Genomic DNA, 22807 nt, shown 5'->3' with positions numbered 1-22807 from the left:
GTTAAAAAAGGTTATGTATTGCAATACGTGCTATTGTCAAATAATTAAAAAAGTGTTTAAAATGATTTTCTACACTTCTGAAAAAAATCTAGATTAATACCATAATGCTGATGCTTGAATAATTACCTTTATAAAACATTGTGGGTGTTTAAATGACGATTAATTTATAATAAATAAGCTAAATAAATATTCTTTTCTGAGCTTTCACATCTAATATCATGGTAGCTTAAACTAGATTAATTTAATAATTTTTTTTGATTGCCATGCGTGTTTGTTGTTGTTGTGGTTGTTTTTTTTAAATAAAACATGTTCCCATAAAGCAATTATTTCAGTATATGTCACAAAATACCTACCACCGTGATTGGTTGACACTGGAAGATCAACGTTCTGCGTCAAACCAGTGTTCCACACGGTAGGAGCTTGCTCACTGGCCTGGTTTACAACGTAACCGTACTCGAATCGCGTAATCCCATTGACGTTAGGAATAGCGTCCATTGTCCTGTTGCCCTCTGTGTCATCGTAAGAGTCAAACACGAACCTGGGTAAATTAGGGATGCTTTTCAGGTATTTGAAACAGTGATAATATATTTTGCGTGACTTCAATTTGAGATGTGTGTTAGTTTGTTTGTTGGACTTTTAGCCGTTTTTATCAATAAAGTTATATCGATGCGGTATTCAGGACACTTAGATGACGTCATCATAATGTATAGTTGATCAGATATCAGCTTATATGTCGCCTAAGGTAAATCAGGCATATACCTTATTATAAATAAAATATTATAAAATAACTAATGATTTGTTCACTTGATCCGAATATCGCATGCATTTTAGGAAATATTGTTTATCATTCGATCAGAAAAACGCCATACACTTATATGACGTTGGCATTCATTTAATAAGATAAGATAAACGTGAAAAAAAACGGTTATGATATATTCCATAGAAAGGTAAATATACACATATTTTGTATTTAAGTACAAATCATGGTTTACTTTTTCACGTTCCGGATTCCAATTGATTCGAGGTCGTCAAAAAGAGTTGGGAACTTTTTGATTTTGTTCAGGAACTTCTTTTCGTGATGAACTTTGTTCACAAAATAGTCCGTCCAGTTCAGTTTGACCGCTGAAGTAAAAAATATGCGTGTTGTTAATGGTTTAAATCGAGTTACATAACATGAAGGTTTTGACCAGTACATAAAGCTGTGTCATTTTTTATTTTATCGTTTTGAACGGAAATCATATTACGTACTCTTACGTACTATGCTTCACCGACTATTTGCGATATTGACACCACTGCTCATTCAACAAATCTCTTCCGATGCAAACAGAATGTTAACAGAATGATATCAATATAAGTATTTGTACACTTAGTTTCCATCTGCCAGCGGTAACCGGTTTCCTTTGCACCGGAAGTTGCATGTAGACCATGCGCACTGAGAGGGTTGGTAGTCACGCTGGATACGTTGTCGTACAGGGCGAACCGACGAGTGAAGATGGAGTTGTTGGCGTTGTCCGTCACCTCCATCACGATGCTGAAATACAAATAAAATTGGTATTGTTTCAGACTTTCTTTTCTATTTCTAAATAAAGATGTGGAAATGCAATTTGAACAAGTTGTCAGTAGATTTTGTATAATTCACATCAGATAAGCTGATCAGTATTATGAACGTTAAATGTAAAACAATGTCAGTCTTAAGACACGCAATCTACATTACATACACATTGTGTAGATAAACCTATCCTTACAAGGTCAATCTTTACCAAAATAGATTAGACCAATACATGCGGAGAAGATTTTATAAACAGTAACATATGATGTATTGATCTTATTTTTGGGCGTGGTATAACCTTACAAGTACGCATGGGCCATGCATTGACTACTTGGTTATATACATATCGACTTACTTGAATTATGTTTATCGCACCACACATATCTTAGAAGTGTGATTACTTCAAATTAACTCAAAGGTAAGCCCAATGGACTTTAATATCATGGCTTTAATACAGCTTTTTCAGCCAGTTTGTCTTAAAATATACAATCAAGAAACGGCTTCTCACCTGTACATGCCTGGTTCTGGCGGTGTGAATGTGGTACGGAACAAGTTCTGCCCCATAGTATTCTTCGTGTGGTCGACGCGATTCTCCAGGAGGGGCAAGGTTGGGTTAGCCTCCGTGAGCTCCAATGTCGCGTCCTTGACCTCGAGCCGGTGAAGCTCCAGGCGGTATGCCCCCACCCCCGCCGAGTATTGGTCCGTGTCCACCCAACCCTCCCATTCCAACACTATCGGCGTCTGTCGGAAAGATGTCTCAAATAGTAGTATTTGTGCTTTTATTCACTCGCTGTTCTAGAAGACATGTTTGGTGTAAAGAATAATTAAAATCATACAATATAAATAAAAAATATCTTTGTTGTCGATGTGATAACGATCACATCATAGGTGAAAAGACACTTTACAATAGTGCTCATGATAACAAGTTGTAAGTCTCGCGTCCTAAAAAGACCTTCCGTTCCAATTTATTTTATTTCCTCGTGAATAGGTCGAGGGTCGAAAGCATTCCACATCACACTGAACAGTTTATAGGCAATATATACATAGTATAACACATTTGATTCATTTTACTATCGAAAGCTTTTAAATCACGATATAAAGAAGTATTTGTCAAAGACAAAATTGCCATTACAATACAATACAATTTCATATCACAACAACTGGAACAGAGATGACAGAAGTTCCGATTTTTCACTTGTATGCATATTTTTAAAATAGTTATTTACTTAAGTACATGGCGGTGCCTCAGGTCGAAGTAACGTACCCTGGATAGTATATGGGCCCAGGAGCCCAATATATTCAAATAAATATATAAAATCGTGTTTAATGGCCGAAACATGTCAAAAATAGCTTAAATCCCAAGCATCCCTACAACCTTTCAAAAACAATTACTTCAAAGAAATCTTTCCAGCCGTTTACTCACAGTCGACCGATAACCAAGCAATATTTCGAGCCCGTATGTCCATGAAAATAAATCTTGGACAGACTTTCAAACAATATTGTTGAGTTTTCTCCCCTCAATAGATAGCTCGCGTTCTATTCCATTAAAACAACGAGGCATGTCACATAATGCATGCATATGCAACCACTTACCCCTAAAAACTAATCCCAAAAGTTTATATTTTCTTTGCAACAACTGTTATAAACCTATTAGATTAACTTGAAAACGACAGTCGCCATTCATTTCCGCGGCTAGAATCACGTGCTCTTGAACCCAGCTTAGCAGTGATTTACACTGACAGAGCCAGGCACAGAATCATTCAATCAACAACAACGACGCTTTGACAAATGTAAATAAATGGAAAAAAATTACTCGTTCTGATTGTATTTGGAATTAGTTGGGATTTTTTAATGCTCTTTTCAATTTTTCTCATGAATATTAAACATGATTTTATATATCTATTTGAATATATTGGGCTACTGGGCCCATATACTATCCAGGGTACGTTACTTCAACCTGTGAGGGAGGGAGGGAGGGAGGGAGGGAGGGAGGGAGGGAGGGAGGGAGGGAGGGAGGGAGGGAGAGGGGGAGGGACGGAGGGAGGGACGGAGGGACGGACGGAAGGAGGGACGGAGGGAGGGACGGACGGACGGACGGAGGGAGGGAGAGAGGAGGGAGGGAGGTAAGGAAGGAGAGAGAGATCAAAACAAATATTAAGTTTAAGTGTTCATTTGTATGTTCATGTACCAGTTAAAAGGAAGACATATTTAGAATGTTTGAAAATTGATGACGTCTAGAAAATATATGTTATTTACTGATTGGCGTGCTTATATTCCCATGATATATGTTGACTGGTTTTAAATTCACTTTGACAAAGGTACCGTTGGTTGCAGTAACATATCCAATTTTAAATAAGAAGGAGTCTGTGCATATGATTCCATGTACAATTTATTTGGTTAACCGTGTTAAACGAAAGTGCATATACAATTTGTCTTTTGTTTCAATATAATTGAAAATGTTTCGACAACACTGACTAAGATTAACTTTTGGTAATTTATCATACAAAGGTTGTGCACCTTGTTTGTTTACTAAGAATTAGATGAACTGTAGGCTATTGGGAATAAACGGCTTTATAAGAGCTTTATGTGTCTCAGTTAATAATTCCGAGACAAAAATATATTAATAGTTTTAAACTGTTTGACATTTATTTAGAGCAGATTTTGCATACAGTATTTATTAACGTTATTGTGGCCAGTTACGCATTTTTTCCAGGTTTAATACATTTTGAAATGCATGTATTTTACTTTGTGTTTTAGTCACTAATAAATTTGCATTTATTAATGAGTGTTGTATAGCTCTGAAAAGAGAGACAGCGTGCAGGTCCATCGATAAACAAACACATATCCTAAATATAAGTACAAGACTAAGTTAAAAAGGCATAACCAGACATAAACGTTATGTTAAACGTATTATGCTATAGGGCAGTGGTTTCAGACTGACATAATTGTATGGCTTCTAATACAGTGTACGGCAAAATATTGCTTGTTGAAATAATACCTAATCATCATGACTGTTGCGCCGGGCTGACAGGTAAACGTTTTGCTCCAACTAGAGTGTACGACAAACACAACGGTTTAAACTGCTTACCTTGGTGAATTCTGGCGTAGCCTTCAGGACATTTGCATTTGGCTGACAGGTGAATGTTGAGTTCTTACTACAGTGCACAGCGGGCTCAAAGTCAAACTTGAACTCCATCTAAAAAAAGAAAACATCACGGAGTCATATTATGGGCTGGGCATTTTATGAATATTTTACTCAAGAGCATATTAAAAGCTTTTTTTACTTCGAAAGAAAATTAGTAAGGTATCTAAAAATAAGTTATAAATAACGTATTATAAGAAATATTAAATAAATTTAAGAACGCATAGGTTATGAAGCACCGGATTTCCGTTCCGAAAAGGCTCATACCACTTCGACTACACATGTATGACACCATATACTTTTCCAAAATTGATATTCAAACAAAAATGTTCAGACTACTTGACTATAGCAGGGATGTTCGACATGAAACGTATCTTTGACCGGGAAAATAGGCAGGGAACCGACCTTTTGCATTGAACCGATTTGAATTACCGCGAGTTGATCTCTCAGAATGAATGTTTATGGTAGTCGCACTCTGCTTAGTATTATCTCGTATTGATATACCATATGATTTATTTATGCTCATGGAATAACGCAAAATAAATGCAATCTTTCCCATGTGTTCTATTTAAAACATGACCCCGAATCGTTCGGTGTAGCATTCGTCGTTTGGTTAACGTTTTCATGTTATGTTTATTTTAATCTGACAAGCTGATTATAATATTTCTTTGATATTCCTATATATATATTTGAACGCGGAGATCTCTGTTGCTTGAATAACAGTTTCCGAAATACAGATTTTATAAAAATACTTATATTGGAGTAATGTGAAAATTAGTAAAATAATAGTATAGCATCAAATGGCAAAATGACGTTATTTAAACGAAAAGTGTTCTTAAGTATCGGTTGTGACTTATACCTGTTTCGTGTACTCGGTACCAATGATGTTCTCAGTGCGGACATCACCTTCAGGTAATACAATTTTGCGCTGGCCCCCGCTGTATGCCGTCAGTGTCACTTCCATGCTGAAGAAACCGGGGTACATATTAAGTTGTACCTTTATATTGATTGGGCAACTTTGATACTTTCCAAAACTGATCTTCATGTGCGAGTGTAGGTAAATGTGGTTTTAATGGTTATTGAAGAAGTGCAATTGTTATGCAACATGTCGCGTTGAGCGTATTTTTTAACGTCTGCCGAAGAACGCCGATCACTAATAGAACGCAATACTCACGTGTCTCCGTGCTCGATCAGCGTCTTGAACGGTTTGTCTGGGATGGAACAGTTCATGAGTTGCGTGGGATTAGACACGCTGATACCAGGACATCTGTAGATGTAGGTCCCACGCTGACCAGCGCTCTCTGAGACATTAAAAATGTGCTCTATTGTGCAGCCGAATTTAAACTAATTCCATTTTGTAAAAACAAATAAGTAAAAATTATAGTGGTTCATTTTTAGGTAAACTCAAAGGTTCTACTGAAAAAATTCGTGAGATCGGTGACCAAGATGAACATATACAAGTCAATATTTTTATCTACGGTAAACAAACCCATACCTTTTTTTAAATCGAACACATTGACTTCCACTTCTCCACCTACGATTCCGTATTTGAAGCCATGCACGTATGTTGGTCTTTCGGGCATTGTTTGCGGTTCCACGTATCGGGCTTCGAACTGAAATGAGAGGTAATTGAAAACCTGTTGGTTGCTCCAGACAACTCGTTTCTGTGGATCCTCATCTGTGGCATCCAACTGGAAGAAGTAAAGAAGCTCCTCTGTCGTGTTCCGGAAGTGTGATATTTTCGTGGTTGATCTTCCGATAAAGGGTTTGTTGTTGTTAGCAACTAAAATTTTAAAGGAAACATTTTCTTTAGTACGATTTGATTATAAATGATAAAATGAGTCTTGTTCTGAGAAAATTGGGCTTATTGCATGTGCGTAAAGCGTCGTCCCAGATTAGCCTGTGCAGTCCGCACAGGCTAATCAGGGACGACACTTTCCGCCTAAACTTGATTTTCGGTAAGGAAGGACTTCCTTGCAACTAAAAATACCATAAAAGCGGAATGTGTCGTCACTGATTAGCCTGTGCGGACTGCACAGGATAATCTGGTACGACACTTTACGCACATGCATTAAGCACAGATTTCTCAGAACAAGACACAAATAATCAACTGCCTGCACCGATACAAAGCCAGTTATCAAAAGTTTACTAAACACATGACTGACTGTGTGAAAAGTAATTGTATCTTGCACTGTTGTTATGTTTAGAATTGTTTGTACGTTTCATGTTTGTTTATAAGCAGCATTTTAATACATGCAATGCCCCAATATACATTGAATCCGTCTGAAATCGAAACTTCGTAGTGATCTTGAAATATATAAGATGTGTGATGTTGATGATCATAACATCGATCTTGTATTTATTAACAACAATGTCCATTTCAGGCATTGTGGATATGATAAATAATAAAACCACTGTCTTATTGTATTTTATTTTTAAACTTTAATTTCTGCTAAGCACGTATTCTTTACTTTTCATGCAGCCGGGATCTGAAGGCAAGCGATTAGTTGTCGTCTTGTCAAAGCCTTCAGTGCAGTTACATTTCGAGTTCTCGTAGCAGTCTCCGGGATAACAAGGGTGGTTACGTGAGCAGAGTTCTGAAAATAATAGAGCAGTGTAAAAACGATAAAAATGCAGACAAAAATAACAACGGACACACTTTGAATATAAATATTTTTTATCTAGAACATACTTTCAGTTTCTACCTCGCCACTTTTATGTATAGGTATGTATTATACATTTGTATCCGTTTAAAGTTACGTTACCAGTCCCACAGAACGGTCCAATCGCATCATCGTTACATCTACACTTGTTTGGTTCAATGCACCTGCCACCGTTTAGACATCTTGGCGAACAAATTGCTGTAAAATAAACATAGATATCCTTCAAATAAAGTTAACATGCATAGCAGATTATCGTTGTATTCATATTACCAAATGTATAGAAAACTCGGTAAAAGAAAAGCTCATCATAAAAAGTGTATATTATGGTTTTTTATCAATCCGGTTCAAAGTTTTTTTTTAATTATATGCTTGCTAATTTCAATTGATTAAATACTCATTGCAATGACCTACGTTTATCGCATATATAGTTTCCATTGTGTTCGTAGCCATTGGCACAGCGTTGTTTCGTTTCCCAAACCGTACATTTGAACCATCCCCAAAGGGAACATCCCCTGAAGATTTAAAACACTGACACTCATACAATATACTTATTCCAATCGTTTTGTATTTTTTAATATGAAAGCTTCGATTTTAGCCAGATATATGTTCAGTATATTCCCCTACAATCCTACATATTCTCATTAAGCATTCGAAGCTGAATGCATTCAATCAATAAAAAGGTATGTTCTTATTTATGTAAGAAAGAATTCGATTCACAAAACTCCCTTTTAAAGCAACGACCATAGCAATCCTACATACCAAGGGTATTGACACAGGCATAGCAATCCTACATACCACGAGTATTGACACAGGCATAGCAATCCTACATACCAACGAGTATTGACACAGGCATAGCAATCCTACATACCACTGGTATTGACACAGGCATAGCAATCCTACATAACACGGGTATTGACACAGGCATAGCAATCCTACATACCACGAGTATTGACACAGGCATAGCAATCCTACATACCAAGGGTATTGACACAGGCATAGTCGACACTCTGACACCACTTCCTTAATATAAGGCGCGAGGTTCCTGGAATTAAATAGAGAATATTTGTTGGATTCGGTGTATTATCGATTTAAATTCACGAGTGATCATAGAAAATAATATTTTCACGAGTGGCGCATCAACGAGTGAAAATATATATTGTCTATGATCTCGAGTGAATTAAAATCGATATTCCACCGAATCCAACAAATTTCCTTTTTATATTATGCTTTTTTCACAGTTTATATACATTGTTAAAGAGTTTAACTAAAGAATTTCGCTGTGATAATGACGTCATTTCGTCAATAAATGACGTCATTCACAGTAAACAGTTAAAATTATCGTTAATTTTCACTGTTAATTTTCACTGTTTAAAACTGTGAAATTATCAGTTTTAATTCACTGGTATTTCTCTATAAACCACCGGAAAGCATAAAATAAATGTGTTTTATATGAAATAATTTCCAATGGACTTATAGCTCAACACTTTTTAATATCGTATCTGCATGTCGGTAAATATTACTAAAGATACAGTTATGCAAACCGTATTGTACTTGTTGGTGAACGAAATAGCCATGTTTAGTTTTGTTTGTCTTTGTTTAATGGTGAAATGCCGTTGTGTTACTTATACACGCAATTTTGATTAGTATATGTTTACTAAAACGGATATTTTAGCTGCATCATAATCGCTTTAGCATGCGTTATAGAACGTGTGCGAGACGCTTTTCATTGTTTTTCGGTGTTCCTCTGCCGTAATATCACTGGAAGGTGGAGCTTGACCGTTTAATAACCAGAAATAAGAAGCTTGCATCGTACATGCGCATTGCAAAAGGAACTAGCATTTGGAAACCCCCACTAGTCCAGCGGTATAAACAATGCAGATCTATATATTATCTTTCCAAAACCACATACTATATCAACCGTTCTTATTTGAATGAAAATACAATTGGTACACAAAATGGACCAGCGTTGGGGATCTTCCTACCTCTACCGGAATCAGGGACATTTTTATTGAAATATAATCATTTACATACTGTACGCTCTAATTACTATTAAGCTGTTGAGCATACATAATTTTTATGTGTAATTTATGAAAAAAAAACGAGATGATATATTGTGCAACCCGAACGCGCCTTAAAAATGCTGCAGCATGAGATTGAATGAAGTCATAAAAAAGCGTTATGCGCGTAACATTGACTGATTAAATACGATGATTTATTATTCAGATCTAATCCTGCAATAAGACTATATAGCGGTATTAAGGTCAAAATATTATTTAAATTTAACTAACTTCGTTCCTATGTTACAGCAATCTTAAAACAATTTATTGGAAAAGGTAGTGATATTGCAAATTAACGTTTGAAACGATTAACTTTAAAATGTTATTTGTAGTTGCGTTTTATTTTCTTTGCTTTTTAAAACCGCATTGGATCAAATGCTCAATTCATAACTTCACACTCATACGCTCAATGCTTAACGTGATATTATGCGCATTTTTCACTGTTAAATTGAGCTGAAAATTTACAGGTCAAAATAGTTAGTTAAAATGTGGTTACTGACCAATTATCTGCAACTCATTTTGCTACTAGTTGTTTATAAAAAAATATAAAAATTATATTTGATATTTTACATGACTGGACAGTCCTCTAAACCGAAATAATCCGTAAAACAAAATAGTGTCTTTGTGTCGTATGAACGAATCTGCACTTAAACTAAATTTAGATTAAAATCGTAAATCGAATAATTTCTGTTGTAAGTTGCCAAACCGAAAGTACGATTGATATTCAAATGCATTATTTTTCTCTTTCCGGGATATTGTTTTAGTATGTTGATGCTGCATTAACAAATATAAGTGTATATGAAGTGAAAACACCAAAAATAAACAACGGTTGCGATAGACACCTATAAACTGTTAGATGCCCATGATATCACTTTAAACGGTTATCGTTTCTGCTGTACATGTTGTGATTGATCGCGGTCGTTTAATCCTAGCTAAGCTTTGTAACTATGGACGTGGCAGGTTCTCAGACTTGTGTAAATTTACTGTATATCTGTCAAAATATACCTTTAACTTTCAATATGCTTAACATCGTCGTTGACAATATTCACACACGAAAAAATCTGCTTCTCCCTATTTAAGCCGACATGTTATGAAAACAGGTATCAATTGATGTTTTGGTAGTCGCATTATTCCTTTTAGCGAGTCAAATTGTGTAGGGTAGATTTTAATTAGCTTTTAAAACTGCTTGTGATCATTCAAGTTAGACTTAACACTTAATTTTATACGTTACCTTAGTAAAGAACTTTCCAACTTCACTTCATGGTATAAGGTTACAACACTAACTAAAGTAGCAATTTAAAGTTATATGGAGTCAAGTATTCATTTTCACTATATGTATTGTATTATTTAAGCCTCTTTAATTATGTGCATACTTATTAAATTATCAAACGATGAAGATTATGCATCACATAATGCATTCTTATACGAGTAAAATGACAATAAAATCACAAAGTACAAATTTATAAAAAAAAGGTTTATTTCTTGATTTAACGAACGAAAGGTTGAATGACAAAGCACACGGTATGTTTAGAATACCATTGAAGATATGCTTAACCGTGAAAATGGAATATTTAAATGAAGTGTCGCGCACATTTAAGATATAAGGACTTTGTAGCTTGATTGCTTCTAGGAGAACTATGACCACGATTGTTTATAAAGTCTTATTTTCCGCTATTCTGCAAATATTGTATAATCACTTGCAATCAAGCCTTTAGACAAAACAATAAACTTTTACTTCCTTATTGGATTCTTTAAAAACGCTAAATAAAGGCAATATGTAATCGGATGTTGCTCAACATAATCGACAGATTCCCACTCGTAGGAAAGTGGCAACGGAAGAACATCTTAAATTCGGAAAGTTGTGACAAATTAACAGCTGTATACAGCAACAATAACTTTCTACAGTTATTACAGCTAGCATGAACTCTACAGTTTATATACATTCAGTAAAGGCGTATCCACATACTTTTCAACACGAGTAATTCTGATATAGAGTTTACAGACTGAATTTCCATCCATACGACAATAAAACTGAAGGAAACTCCGTTTTATTAAATTACAGTACATCACGATGTACTGGGAAGAGGACAACGACAACGAGCGAGGCCTGGCATTGTATTGCGCATGGGGGGTTAGAGGGTTAGGGTAAGGGGTAGGGTTAGGGTTAGGGGTCGGATTTGGGTTAGGGTTAGCCTTAACCCTTACCCGACCCCTAACCCTAACCATAACCCAGGGTTATCTCGGTGAATTACAGGAGTGCACAACGTGCTTGCCGTTGGTTTTATCCGTTGACGACTATGAACCTGTAATTATTTTTCCAGTTTGGCTTCATTTTTCAAGAAACCAAATGAACCATATATATATATTACGATATATGCTTACAAAGGCATTGTTTTATCAGCAATGTCTTATTTTCTTATATTTGAAATGTTGCAACGAATCAAAATGAATTTATTTTCAATCTACATAAGAAAGATCACATGTTTTGAAGCAGACGTAAATTGTATACTCAATTAGTTTGTGAATTTTCATATATGCCATCGAACAAAAGCAAAAACAATTATTACATAGTTTTTTATTTGAAAATAAGTAAATTGTATAATCATAAATGTTGAAAATAATACATTCTTTAAAAGTATATTTCAATGCAATTTGTTGGCACTTTATCCATTCCCTTCATATACTTTATTCATTCCTATGTTTTGAAGCAGACGTAAATTGTATACTCAATTAGTTTGTGAATTTTCATATATGCCATCGAACAAAAGCAAAAACAATTATTACATAGTTTTTTATTTGAAAATAAGTAAATTGTATAATCATAAATGTTGAAAATAATACATTCTTTAAAGTATATTTCAATGCAATTTGTTGGCACTTTATCCATTCCCTTCATATACTTTATTCATTCCTTAAATATTTACACATGTAACTATATTCTTTTCAGAAAAAAATGGGACTTAAGTGAAATGAACATGTTTTCTATTCTTCGGAAAAACGTAATTAAAATGCCAATTATAAGACGTGCACCATGATGGGCTATTTTTCTTTGAAACTATGAAATACACGCTATCAAATCTTATTACGCTGTAGTGTTCATCTTTATTTAATTATAAAGCAATATGCACGACTAGAAGTACACCATTTTTATAAGTAATTTAACAATTATATCAGAGATGTCAATATTCCTCGAACCGTTTATCCAACAGACACATAGTTAGATTATTTATTTACAAAGCGTCGCGAAATATGAAAATCAATTCGACTAAAGATGTTCGTTAAATGAGGTATAAAATTGTTCCGATCCGTTACACAAGGTTTCCGCTAGGAAGTGGGTATTTAGCTTTGTAATGCTATATCTAACGCATGCGATCAGTAACTGCTTAGAACAGTATGGCCTTTCGATGTCTTAAGAAAAAGCCCCATTGCTTTTTGACCGTTTGTTCGTGTCGATTAAAGCGTAATAATACAGTATACAGTAAAAACACGGAAACAACATCGTGTTTGGATCATTGTCAGTGCTTCTTTGAAAAAAATTATGTTTAGTAAAAGGTATTCGAATACCCTTAAATCACTTATCGGTTCCACCTTCGAACACATTTGCACTTATATCTGCGCTTTTAAAAATCGTTTGCTTTCACGGCTTTCACCGTTCATGTAGTTACCTTTTTTGGCTCAAAACTGAACTGTATACTTTAAATATTGAAACAAATCAAATAACTTAAATCTTGTGTTTTTAATTCCACACCAAAAAGGCTTAAATAAAAATAATAAATATAATTTACCCCGATTGTGAACACGAGGAGCACACTATGCCTCGGACAAAAAAAAGTTTCCCGTTGCAAAAATAAACTCATATTTAATCCAGAATATCCGGCAAAGACAAAATAGTAAAAATCTACGTACAAGAAGAATCTGGACATTTAAAATCACTTACATAAACAAAAAACTGCCATATTGTTTATTGTCTCCAGGTAGCATAACGCAAACGTGTATAGTTTATAATATTAAGAAGCTATAACGAAAACGACTCATTCCTGCTTTAAAACCCTACCTCTCATTTTTGGCGAAGTAAGAGTGATTACTTTTTTATCTAAATATATAAATCATAACGTTTCAAAATATGTAACAGTAAGGTAGCTTTTGTTGAGCTTTCTTCATTGCGATCACTGGAGCAAGATTGAACAGTATTGCTTTGCCACGGTACGTTCGTGAATAATTTTACTGCCTTATTTTGTTCAGAGGTAAAAAACTCGAACAGTAAATACAGCTTAGTTAAAAATTCGTTTCGAACTAAATCAATTACATTATTTTATCGACTATACTGTACTCAGTGTATTTATTGCGTATTGCGGTTTAAAATATGCGATATAGGAAAAAATACTGATACAGTTGTGCCAATATTCCTAGGATGAATATTATATTATTAATAATATTTATTTAAAATAACGTGGTATCATTTTTTTAAACTTGTCTTAATTATGTAAAAAAAGGAATTATGCATGTTAACAGTTCCTTTAAAATAGCAATAAGTTATTAATACTGTCATGCTAAAGCGTATGTGAATGATTTGGCAGACATATTTTACGTAGGAGTGCAGTGTTTATTTATTTTTTTAAAGGCGTACTAATGCTTGCAAGTATGTAAATGACTCGTTTATAGACGTTACAAAACTACATGTGGCTTTAACAACTTTGAATAATATTTGTTATGAATGCATAATAATCAAAATAGTGTACAATAAACATGGAATAACATGCAAAATTGCAACAACAACAAAAATGAATTATCAAAGGCAGATAAAGATTGTTTATAATATACGTATATTGGGGCCAAAAGATATTAACTGAAAGACATGCTATTGCTTGCAATACGGCATGTTGGGTTTCAGTTTTAATTCCAGTGTCAATGTCGAAACAAAGTCATATATATACATTAAAACAAATCCCGTAAAAAACGATAAAAAGTATATTACAAACATCGTCCTTCTACGATGTATTAAACATCATAATTATTATGCAAAAGGAATTTCGTCTTACCCTCGCCAGGCGTCCATTGGCACCACAAACAAATAGGCCACCAGGAACGTGAAACACGCGATATATCGCACCATGACTACCTGCAAGCCAATATCAAACCGGCGATAGTCCCCTAAATGATAATATACGTTAAAAACGCGTTCAATATTCGAATTCCAAGCTGGCTAAATACGATGTCGGGGCTCCAGGTATTTGCGTCGTACTGTCCCGCTGACTGAGTGGAGGTTTCCGGATTTATAGTTCAGAACAAGGAAATTTTAGTCTGTACCGCATAGACAAGGGGTTTTAAGTGGAAAAGTACTTTCAAAATGCATCTTGATTTTATATAGCTAGTGTTTGTCTTAATATGCTGTATATTGTGCGTAGTTCTTGCAGTGCTATTTTTTGTCGTTGTTTAACATTCTGAAAAGTGTCGAATCATATTCTTCCAATTTGTTTTATTATATTTCCTAACAAAACGTTCATTTATTTGACGTATATGTTTAAATAGTAACCAAATATGTTAATTTGGTTTGTTTTACAGGCTTGGTGTAAATGATTAAATGTATTTGAGACGCGCTCTGTGAAAAGGGGCTTTAGATATTACATGTGCATAAAGTGTCGTCAGGGACGATCCTTTCTGCCTTAACTTGATTTTTGCTAAGAAGAAATTTCTTGAAACGAAACTTATTAATCTGGGACAACACGTAACCCACATGCAGTAAACCCCCTTTTCACAGAGCGCGACTCAAATGTATTTAACAGTTAATGGTAAGTTAGTAATAAAACAAAATAAATAGCGTATACTAATACGTAAGACAAATTAGCTTTGATCTTGTTTAAAACATAAATGATGCGATGTTCAATTCCATCAAAACAGTATTGGAATACAAAAACGACAATGCGTGTTGCCTAGTAGAAATTAGTGTAGAATTCCCTACAGCCACTTAAATGTTTTACTATATGAGTAATCAATATATATTACAAAATGTTGCAAAAACATGTATTTGAAGATTAAGAAGAATATGTGTCACTATTTAAAATATTTGAAAGGTTGAAAAGCTAGGATAGAATGACATACACGTTTATACAAACCTTCATCTTGAATTTTGATTTACCGTTTGCAAACTTGTTTTGCTGCATCTGCATCGCACCAGTTTTACTGCGTGCAAAACATAATTCGCAAACATTCTCCTTCTATTGCCTCGGTCACAAATAACCCGACATAGCCCGACATCGGGTTCGTTGTACGTGTAACATGACGAGCTCCGTTCGGCGTCCGCCAGTCATCGTGCGCAGTCCTTCCGGCCATCAGACGTTTGCCGGCCGATGTTTAAAATTTTTATTTTTGCCGATACACGTACACTGAATCCGATGTCGGGCGATCGCCGGGCGCAACCGTTCTTTTTTCGATCTCAAATCGATTCCTTCCCGGGCCCGACGTCGGGTAAAATTTTAAGTGAGACTTAACATTAATCCGGACGCCGCCCGATGCTACAAAATAACCCGGTGTCCGTGCGATCATCGGCCGGGCGCCAGTCCGATGAGCGTAAAAATACGTCGTCCGCTGATCGGATGATGATCGGTCTCTATTTGTGCCTGAGGTATAATTTAATCAGATGTAGCTCCATTAAAGAATTGACGTGGTTAATATGTTTTCAGGTAATTGCTTCATTTTTTTGTTACGAACTAACGACTTTAGAAGTGCAAGTATTCATGGTTATTCATTGATTTTGAGTATTTTTGTCACTGTAAAAGCCCATTAACCCTCAAAGTCAACGAGTTTTTCAAACAATATTTCGAAAAATAAAGTTAACACATAAAAAATCAATGTTTATAATAGCAATAGCCAAACATTTTAACGCTAGATGTGGTCTAGTAATATAGATTTATCAAGATGCAAAATGCTCTTTTTTTATTTTTTTGCGGGACAACATATTCAACACATGTTCATGTACCAAGTTAGTGTTCGTGTGTCGTATGAATAGATATCGTGAAATTAAAATGCAATATATCGTGCCACAAAAAGAGCATTTTGTATTTTGTATAATATATCTTACCATATCACATCTAGCGTTGAAAGTTTGGCTAAGTGCATCTTTTATTTGTAAAAAAAATCTGTTACATTGATTTATAAGTGTTACTTTGTAAATGTATGTTTTACGATATTCATGATAAATTATACTCAGTAAACATTTTCTTACGCATATTTAGTCTGAATTAAATGTGAACTATATTTATAAAATGATTACTATTTCGGATACATCAGCAATGGCGTGAGAACGTATTAAGGATGCGTTCAACAGTTTATGAAATTTGTGAAACAAATCTTTAAAACAGTTACGCCTAGTTCCAGTAGACAGTACACCAACTCCAGAGGTTGAAGTGAAGGTATAATCACATATTGCAGAGGGATACCCTTGCTTCAAACAAACAGAAAGTATGACAACGTTTTTGACAATGTCAAGAATCGGTTCTCGTTTTAAACTATGCATACCATTATTTCATACAAATTATTTTATCAAGGCGATCAGGTGAATGCATTAAACACGCTAAAACATAAAAAAAATCAATCATAAAACTCATTTTAAATAGCGGGAAATTCCTTCGATTGTGTTGCTTATATTCGTAATCACTAACGTAGCAACGCAACTTAACATATAACTACAAAGAGGAAAGGTTCTAATGATCCGTGCAATACTTACTTTCAATGACTCGAGTCCCTTTTTAACAATAAATTGTTTTGAGGAGGACCATCCACACAGAACCATGGTTGTATCCTTGTATAACCGATACCGCATCCGAGAGGGATACCGATATTGCGTTTCATCCGAGAGGGGGACCGGATTGGTTATGCATTGCGAGTTACATAACTTAAAAAAATCCCCGTTCGAGGTTTTCAAAGGTAAGGGAATCTTGTATTGCCCGCAAGACTGCAAGCGACGTGCTGCTAAGATCGTTAACAGTAAATAGATGGCTGTTCCAGGCAGTTATTTGCTTTAATACTAACCGACAAACACCCCTCTAATTTACTTTTTCGTTTAATGATACAACTACAACTGCGCATTTGCAAATGCTGTTGTGACGCTTTAAATTTTAATAGTTCAGTACAGCGACATAATATCGCGAAATTGCACTAATCTTTATAACTCTAAGTATTCGGACGCTTCACAATAAATCATATCTCCTACAATATAAATACATAAACATATTCCAAGAAGTCAGTGTTCGATTCACTCAATCATAATACAAGATTGTTTATACAAATGTATACAATAAGTTAGACGATTCTTACTCGAGGCATTGCCGATAACATATGGAAATATCTTCGAAACTGTTTGCATTATAGAATGACTGATTTTTGAAGATGGACCGAAAAATTGAAGTAATGTCAAGAAAACACAAAAGGAATTGATTTATTTGCTGACAGAAGAGTAGTTGAGACGACAGGAAAACGTGATTTCCAGGAAGTTTAAATTATAAAAAAAAAAGGAAACGTGACTTTTTATATATGATTTTGTTACACTCCTTTTCGCATCAATAACAAACGGTTGTCTATTTTGGCAAGTTTAAAACTATTATATTTGGAAAAATTTTAAATCATATATCAGGAAAATTAAAAAAAGAAACGAACATTGATTGCCCCCATCGGGATGAGAAACTGAAACTTTGGAATTAAAATAATTACGTTGATACTTTGTCATTTATGCTTATGAACTTAACAGCATATTAAATGTTCGCGATATTTAGGATTGACCACTTATTTACCACTTTGCGATGACACGCATAACATAAGCTTCATGAATTTTGCTGAATACTCCTTGAACGATTACGCACATGTTGATTTTGCATGAGTATTTAGTTTCCTTGTTTAAATACTATCTAGACCTTATGTATAGTATCTGTTTTAATATACGACTGTTTATTGGCACAGATGATTTTTCGCTCTCAATTAACTATTCCCGTGCTGCATACGATACGGAGTACGACGAGTTTTCAGTATGACAACATGTGAACATACTATAGTGAACATGCTATACTCCTGCTTGCAAGATTTTTTATTTGATAACACGCGTATGCAAACGCAGAACCAATACACTTTTCTGCATTCACAAGTCGCTGATAAATTATTAAAAAGCCTATGTCTGTGTTAAATGATTTATTCGTAAAGTTAATCAAGAGAGCTTATAGTTCACAAGCAATGTCATTGGTCAATATTTTAAGTTGAGAATACATTTAAAACGAATATTGTCGTGCTCGTGAAATCAGGTCCCATCTTGAGAATGAAAGGCATTGTTTGTGGTTCAAATATTTCAAAGAGCCGAGCAATAAAGTCAGTTTATATAATGAAACGAACACCTTAACCCTTTCAGTGCTGGAACCGAATTTTGAAGGCCTTTGCAAACAGTTTGGATCGAGATGAGACGCCACAGAACGTGGCGTCTCATCAGGATACAAACTGTTTGCTTTTCTGATAGTATTCTTTGAAAAAAAATCGAAGAAAATGCTAATTTTAGAAATTCAGCAGACGACATTTTAGCAGACGACAAATTTCCCAGCATGCAAAGGGTTAAAGAGGTTGTGCATTTGTCATCGTGTTTGTAAAATCAGCAGGCCAAAATGTTAAATAACCATATTTCAACGTGTGTCAAATGTATAATATATAATGTGGCAGTGGCTTGGAAAATGGGTATAATAGCTCAAAAATCACATTTCGGGTTTTATATATTTTCTTTGCACATTCTTTTAGAAACAAACTGCAACAAATATGTTTCTATCAATGTTTTTTTTCGAGATATTGACCATAAAGTAATATCACTGTTTAGTGCAAAATGACTGATATTTCGTAAATATGCTTTCAAAACATTAACATAAGACAAACACTAGTAGATGATCAATATACAGCAATATTTTTATACTTTACTCAATAAGTGTATTATATACATTATGCGATAGATACAAACATTTAATGTGTGTCTTTTGATACCATTTTAATTTGGTTTTCATGGTTACAGAATTAAACAATTTGATTTTTTTTCAATAAAATATTTTTTGGTCGTTATTTAATTTACTGTACACAAATAAAAATTTCAGAAGTAAATTGTATATAATTTTTTTACTATTCATATTTCAGGTGTACCTTCTGAAACTTTGAGTAAAGCAATTATAATAATACCACAGCATTCTTTTGTAAAGACAAGAAGACACAAACATTCCATGCTCACTTAAAGTGTTTGACTTCACTTTTCAACATATGCGTAATAAACTATTGTCATTGCAAATTGACTTTATGCAGAGAAAAAAAACAATTAAGCTGAGCGGAACAGCGCACGTTGAATTTTAATTTGAAAAACGGGATATTACAATAATTTAGTTGATATAGAATGTTATTCTGACGTGCTATTATGGGATTTGAGGCGTATTTGCAGTTTAACGGCAAATGTACAATTATATTGGAGACGTTGACCCAATATTTATATTAGTGTTGTTCAAGCCCTCACAATGACACTTAGTGACTCCACCCATTTTCAGAATGATCGTGTCTCTAATCGATATCACTATGTTAGCCCCGCCCACAGTTCGGATCGATATCACTATGTTAGCCCCGCCCACATTTCAGATCGATATCACTATGTCAGCCCCGCCTACAGTTCAAATGATCAGCTTATCTGTAATGTTTGATAATTCATAAGTCATCATCAATTCAATTATTTGTTTAAAGAAATCATTAAAACAAAAATCGATCTGGTTCAGGGGTTTAAAAGCGTTGATGAACATGAGGGATTGTTTAAACAGTTTTTAGGAGAAAACACGCATTTAGTACAAACATTTAACATACGTGAAATAGTAACAGCAATAATTAAGAAACTGCTATGCTTAAAAAGAAAGTTCATACAATGTCTAAACAAAGAACTGTAAACTATATCGTGCATATTTTGATGCGTAATTATAATGTTTTAAAGGGGCCTTTCCACGTTTGTGTAAATTGACAAAATTGAAAAAAGTTGTTTCAGATTCGCAAATGTTCGTGTTAGTTATGATATTTTGAGGAAACAGTAATAATGAACATTTACCATGCCCTAACATAGCCATTATATGCATCTTTTGACGATTTAAATACCTGAAAATGTTAAAGCGTTGCAACGCGAAACGAATTAATAATTTTAAGGTTCTGTTGTTGTCGTTATATTATGTGAAACTACGAGGATTGCTTATTTAAAGTATATAATACATCTTATATGATATCCGGAAGTATGACCGAGTGGTCTAAGTCGTTTATACTTCAGGACTTCAGGGGTCAGTAGTTCGAGCCCTACTGAGGGTTACCTTTTTTTCTTTTTTAAATTTTATTCTTGAATTTTTACTGGAGCTTTTTAGATCCAATGTTTTCATTTAACAATATAAAGCATTTAATGACAAATTTCAAAACATGCCAAAATCTGTGAAAAGGCTCCTTAACATTACAATCAACAAAGCTCAAGGACATTTAAAGTACCACTAATTAACTTAAGTATTTTTCGTTGGGTTTGAAACAGATGAACACTCTATAATCAGAGTACATCTCATTATACTACATAAGTGTGTTCACGATGTTGCTTGCAGCAATAATTTTTCACAATTTTCAGATACATAAACGTCATAGCTTGAGATGCTACTGATCGAGTTCGTCATCGCTACACGTGCTGGGTTTGTTAATTAGAGATTTGTTTTCTAAGCACTCACTTTACACTGGGATTTGGTTATATAAGATAAGATAAGATAATCTTTTATTATAGTGACATGTGTTTACGTACAAGGTGTTGACAGACGTATATACAATGCATAAAAGAACACCCGGCCTAATAGGCCTATAAGTCACCTTAACGGCAGTGTAACATATAACGTGATCATTATTATACAAATGGACAATAAAATATTTGAGCAACATGCTGAGTTCAATGAATAAATTAGAAATAATAAATTCAGGTTTATCCAAGTTAGATCAATATAAGAATAATTTCAGTAGTACTAAAATTATCCAATTAGGAAGGCATATTTCTGAATAATATGTAATACGTAGATGGTACTTAAAAGTTCATTTACAATATTATATTATTTTAAAGTTTAAAACAAAGACCTATAGATAACGATGACACAACTGCATACAACTTACATTTTTACAAATATAACATACTGCTTCTGATATAAAACGCATTAACAACAAATTTCGCACACTTTCTAGGATGACGCTTAACCAACACAATTAATTTATCTTTATTTGATTGACATGTAGTATATTCTTCAGAGATCAAAATATTCCCAAATATAACTGATCTTGTGTTTTCATAAAGAGCACTTTCAACAAGAAAATGAGTTTCATCTTCGACCAGTCCACTATGGCACAACCTACACCGTCTTTGCTCGGGGTCTTCGCCCACATACCTTCCGGTCTCGACCCTAAGTGGCAGAATTCCGGTTCTGAATTGTGCAAATAAAGCGCGTTCATTTCTTTTTAAGTTCAGTGTAAGGTATTCTTCACAAACAAATTCAGTTTTGAAGGTTCTATATGTTCTTAACTTTGAAACATGTTCAAAGTCTCTAGACCAAATTATTGAGTAAAACTGAGTCATGTTTTCTTTAGCTAAATCCATTGGAATGGGACGTTTACGGTTATAATAATCCGTAAGGTTTAGACTCGCCACTACCGTCTTAAAATCACTGCACCAGTTATTGTTATTTGATGAACTGTAGTCCCTATCAAATGCTCGTATGGTTAATTTATTTTCGTCAAGTTTTACAAGTCTGTTCCAAAACCTGATTATTGCAAGCCATCTACGGTAAGTGTTCGGTAACCATCCAATTTCACCCAGTAGCGCTAATATAGGCGTAAATCTATGTACATCTAAAAAGTACCGTATTGCCCGGTGGTGAACATTTTCTGCTGATTGAAAGTGTTTAAATCCCCAAATGGATGCACAGTAATCCGATATAGGTATCACACAAGAATTGTATAGCTTTTCATAGGTTTTAAGTCCAGCCTGCTTCATATTATGAATTTTATTTATAATAGACCCGAGAGCTCTCCCGGCACTTTTTGCAAGCATTTCACAATGAAAACTATAATCACGCTTTTCGTGCATTACTACGCCCAGATACTTATATTTGTCTACAATTTCAAGCACATTTAATCCAATTTTAAATTCGGTATCTGTTCGTTGTGTGCGCCCCTTTCTAAAATGCACGCCTTTAGATTTTTCTGTATTAATGAGTACCCTCCATCGTTTACACCAGTCATGCATTTGGTTAAGCATAATCTGAAGATCGGCCTCCGAGTTGGCGATAAGGACTATATCATCGGCGTATAGTAACATGGATACTGAAGTTTCATTGATCATGAC

General features: G+C 34.5%; 1 protein-coding gene across 1 annotated transcript in view; it reads right to left on the bottom strand.

The window, feature by feature from the left end:
• Positions 1 to 14668, bottom strand: part of LOC127855528 (uncharacterized) — a 39395-nt gene extending 24727 nt beyond the window's left edge. Inside the window, exons 1-13 of the mRNA XM_052391246.1 lie at positions 14451 to 14668; positions 8331 to 8396; positions 7766 to 7866; positions 7457 to 7552; positions 7163 to 7288; positions 6187 to 6474; positions 5866 to 5992; positions 5551 to 5656; positions 4638 to 4745; positions 2058 to 2290; positions 1365 to 1531; positions 993 to 1122; positions 354 to 538 (exon numbers count right to left, since the gene is read on the bottom strand). Of these exons, the coding sequence (XP_052247206.1) occupies positions 354 to 538; positions 993 to 1122; positions 1365 to 1531; positions 2058 to 2290; positions 4638 to 4745; positions 5551 to 5656; positions 5866 to 5992; positions 6187 to 6474; positions 7163 to 7288; positions 7457 to 7552; positions 7766 to 7866; positions 8331 to 8396; positions 14451 to 14524 (1807 nt within the window). The 5' untranslated portion in view covers positions 14525 to 14668. The remainder of the gene's footprint in view (positions 1 to 353; positions 539 to 992; positions 1123 to 1364; positions 1532 to 2057; positions 2291 to 4637; positions 4746 to 5550; positions 5657 to 5865; positions 5993 to 6186; positions 6475 to 7162; positions 7289 to 7456; positions 7553 to 7765; positions 7867 to 8330; positions 8397 to 14450) is intronic.
• Positions 14669 to 22807: the final 8139 nt, after the last annotated feature.

Source organism: Dreissena polymorpha, chromosome 13, assembly GCF_020536995.1.
Source record: "Dreissena polymorpha isolate Duluth1 chromosome 13, UMN_Dpol_1.0, whole genome shotgun sequence".
Lineage (NCBI taxonomy): Eukaryota > Metazoa > Mollusca > Bivalvia > Myida > Dreissenidae > Dreissena > Dreissena polymorpha.
This window is presented reverse-complemented; position numbering and strand designations above follow the sequence as displayed.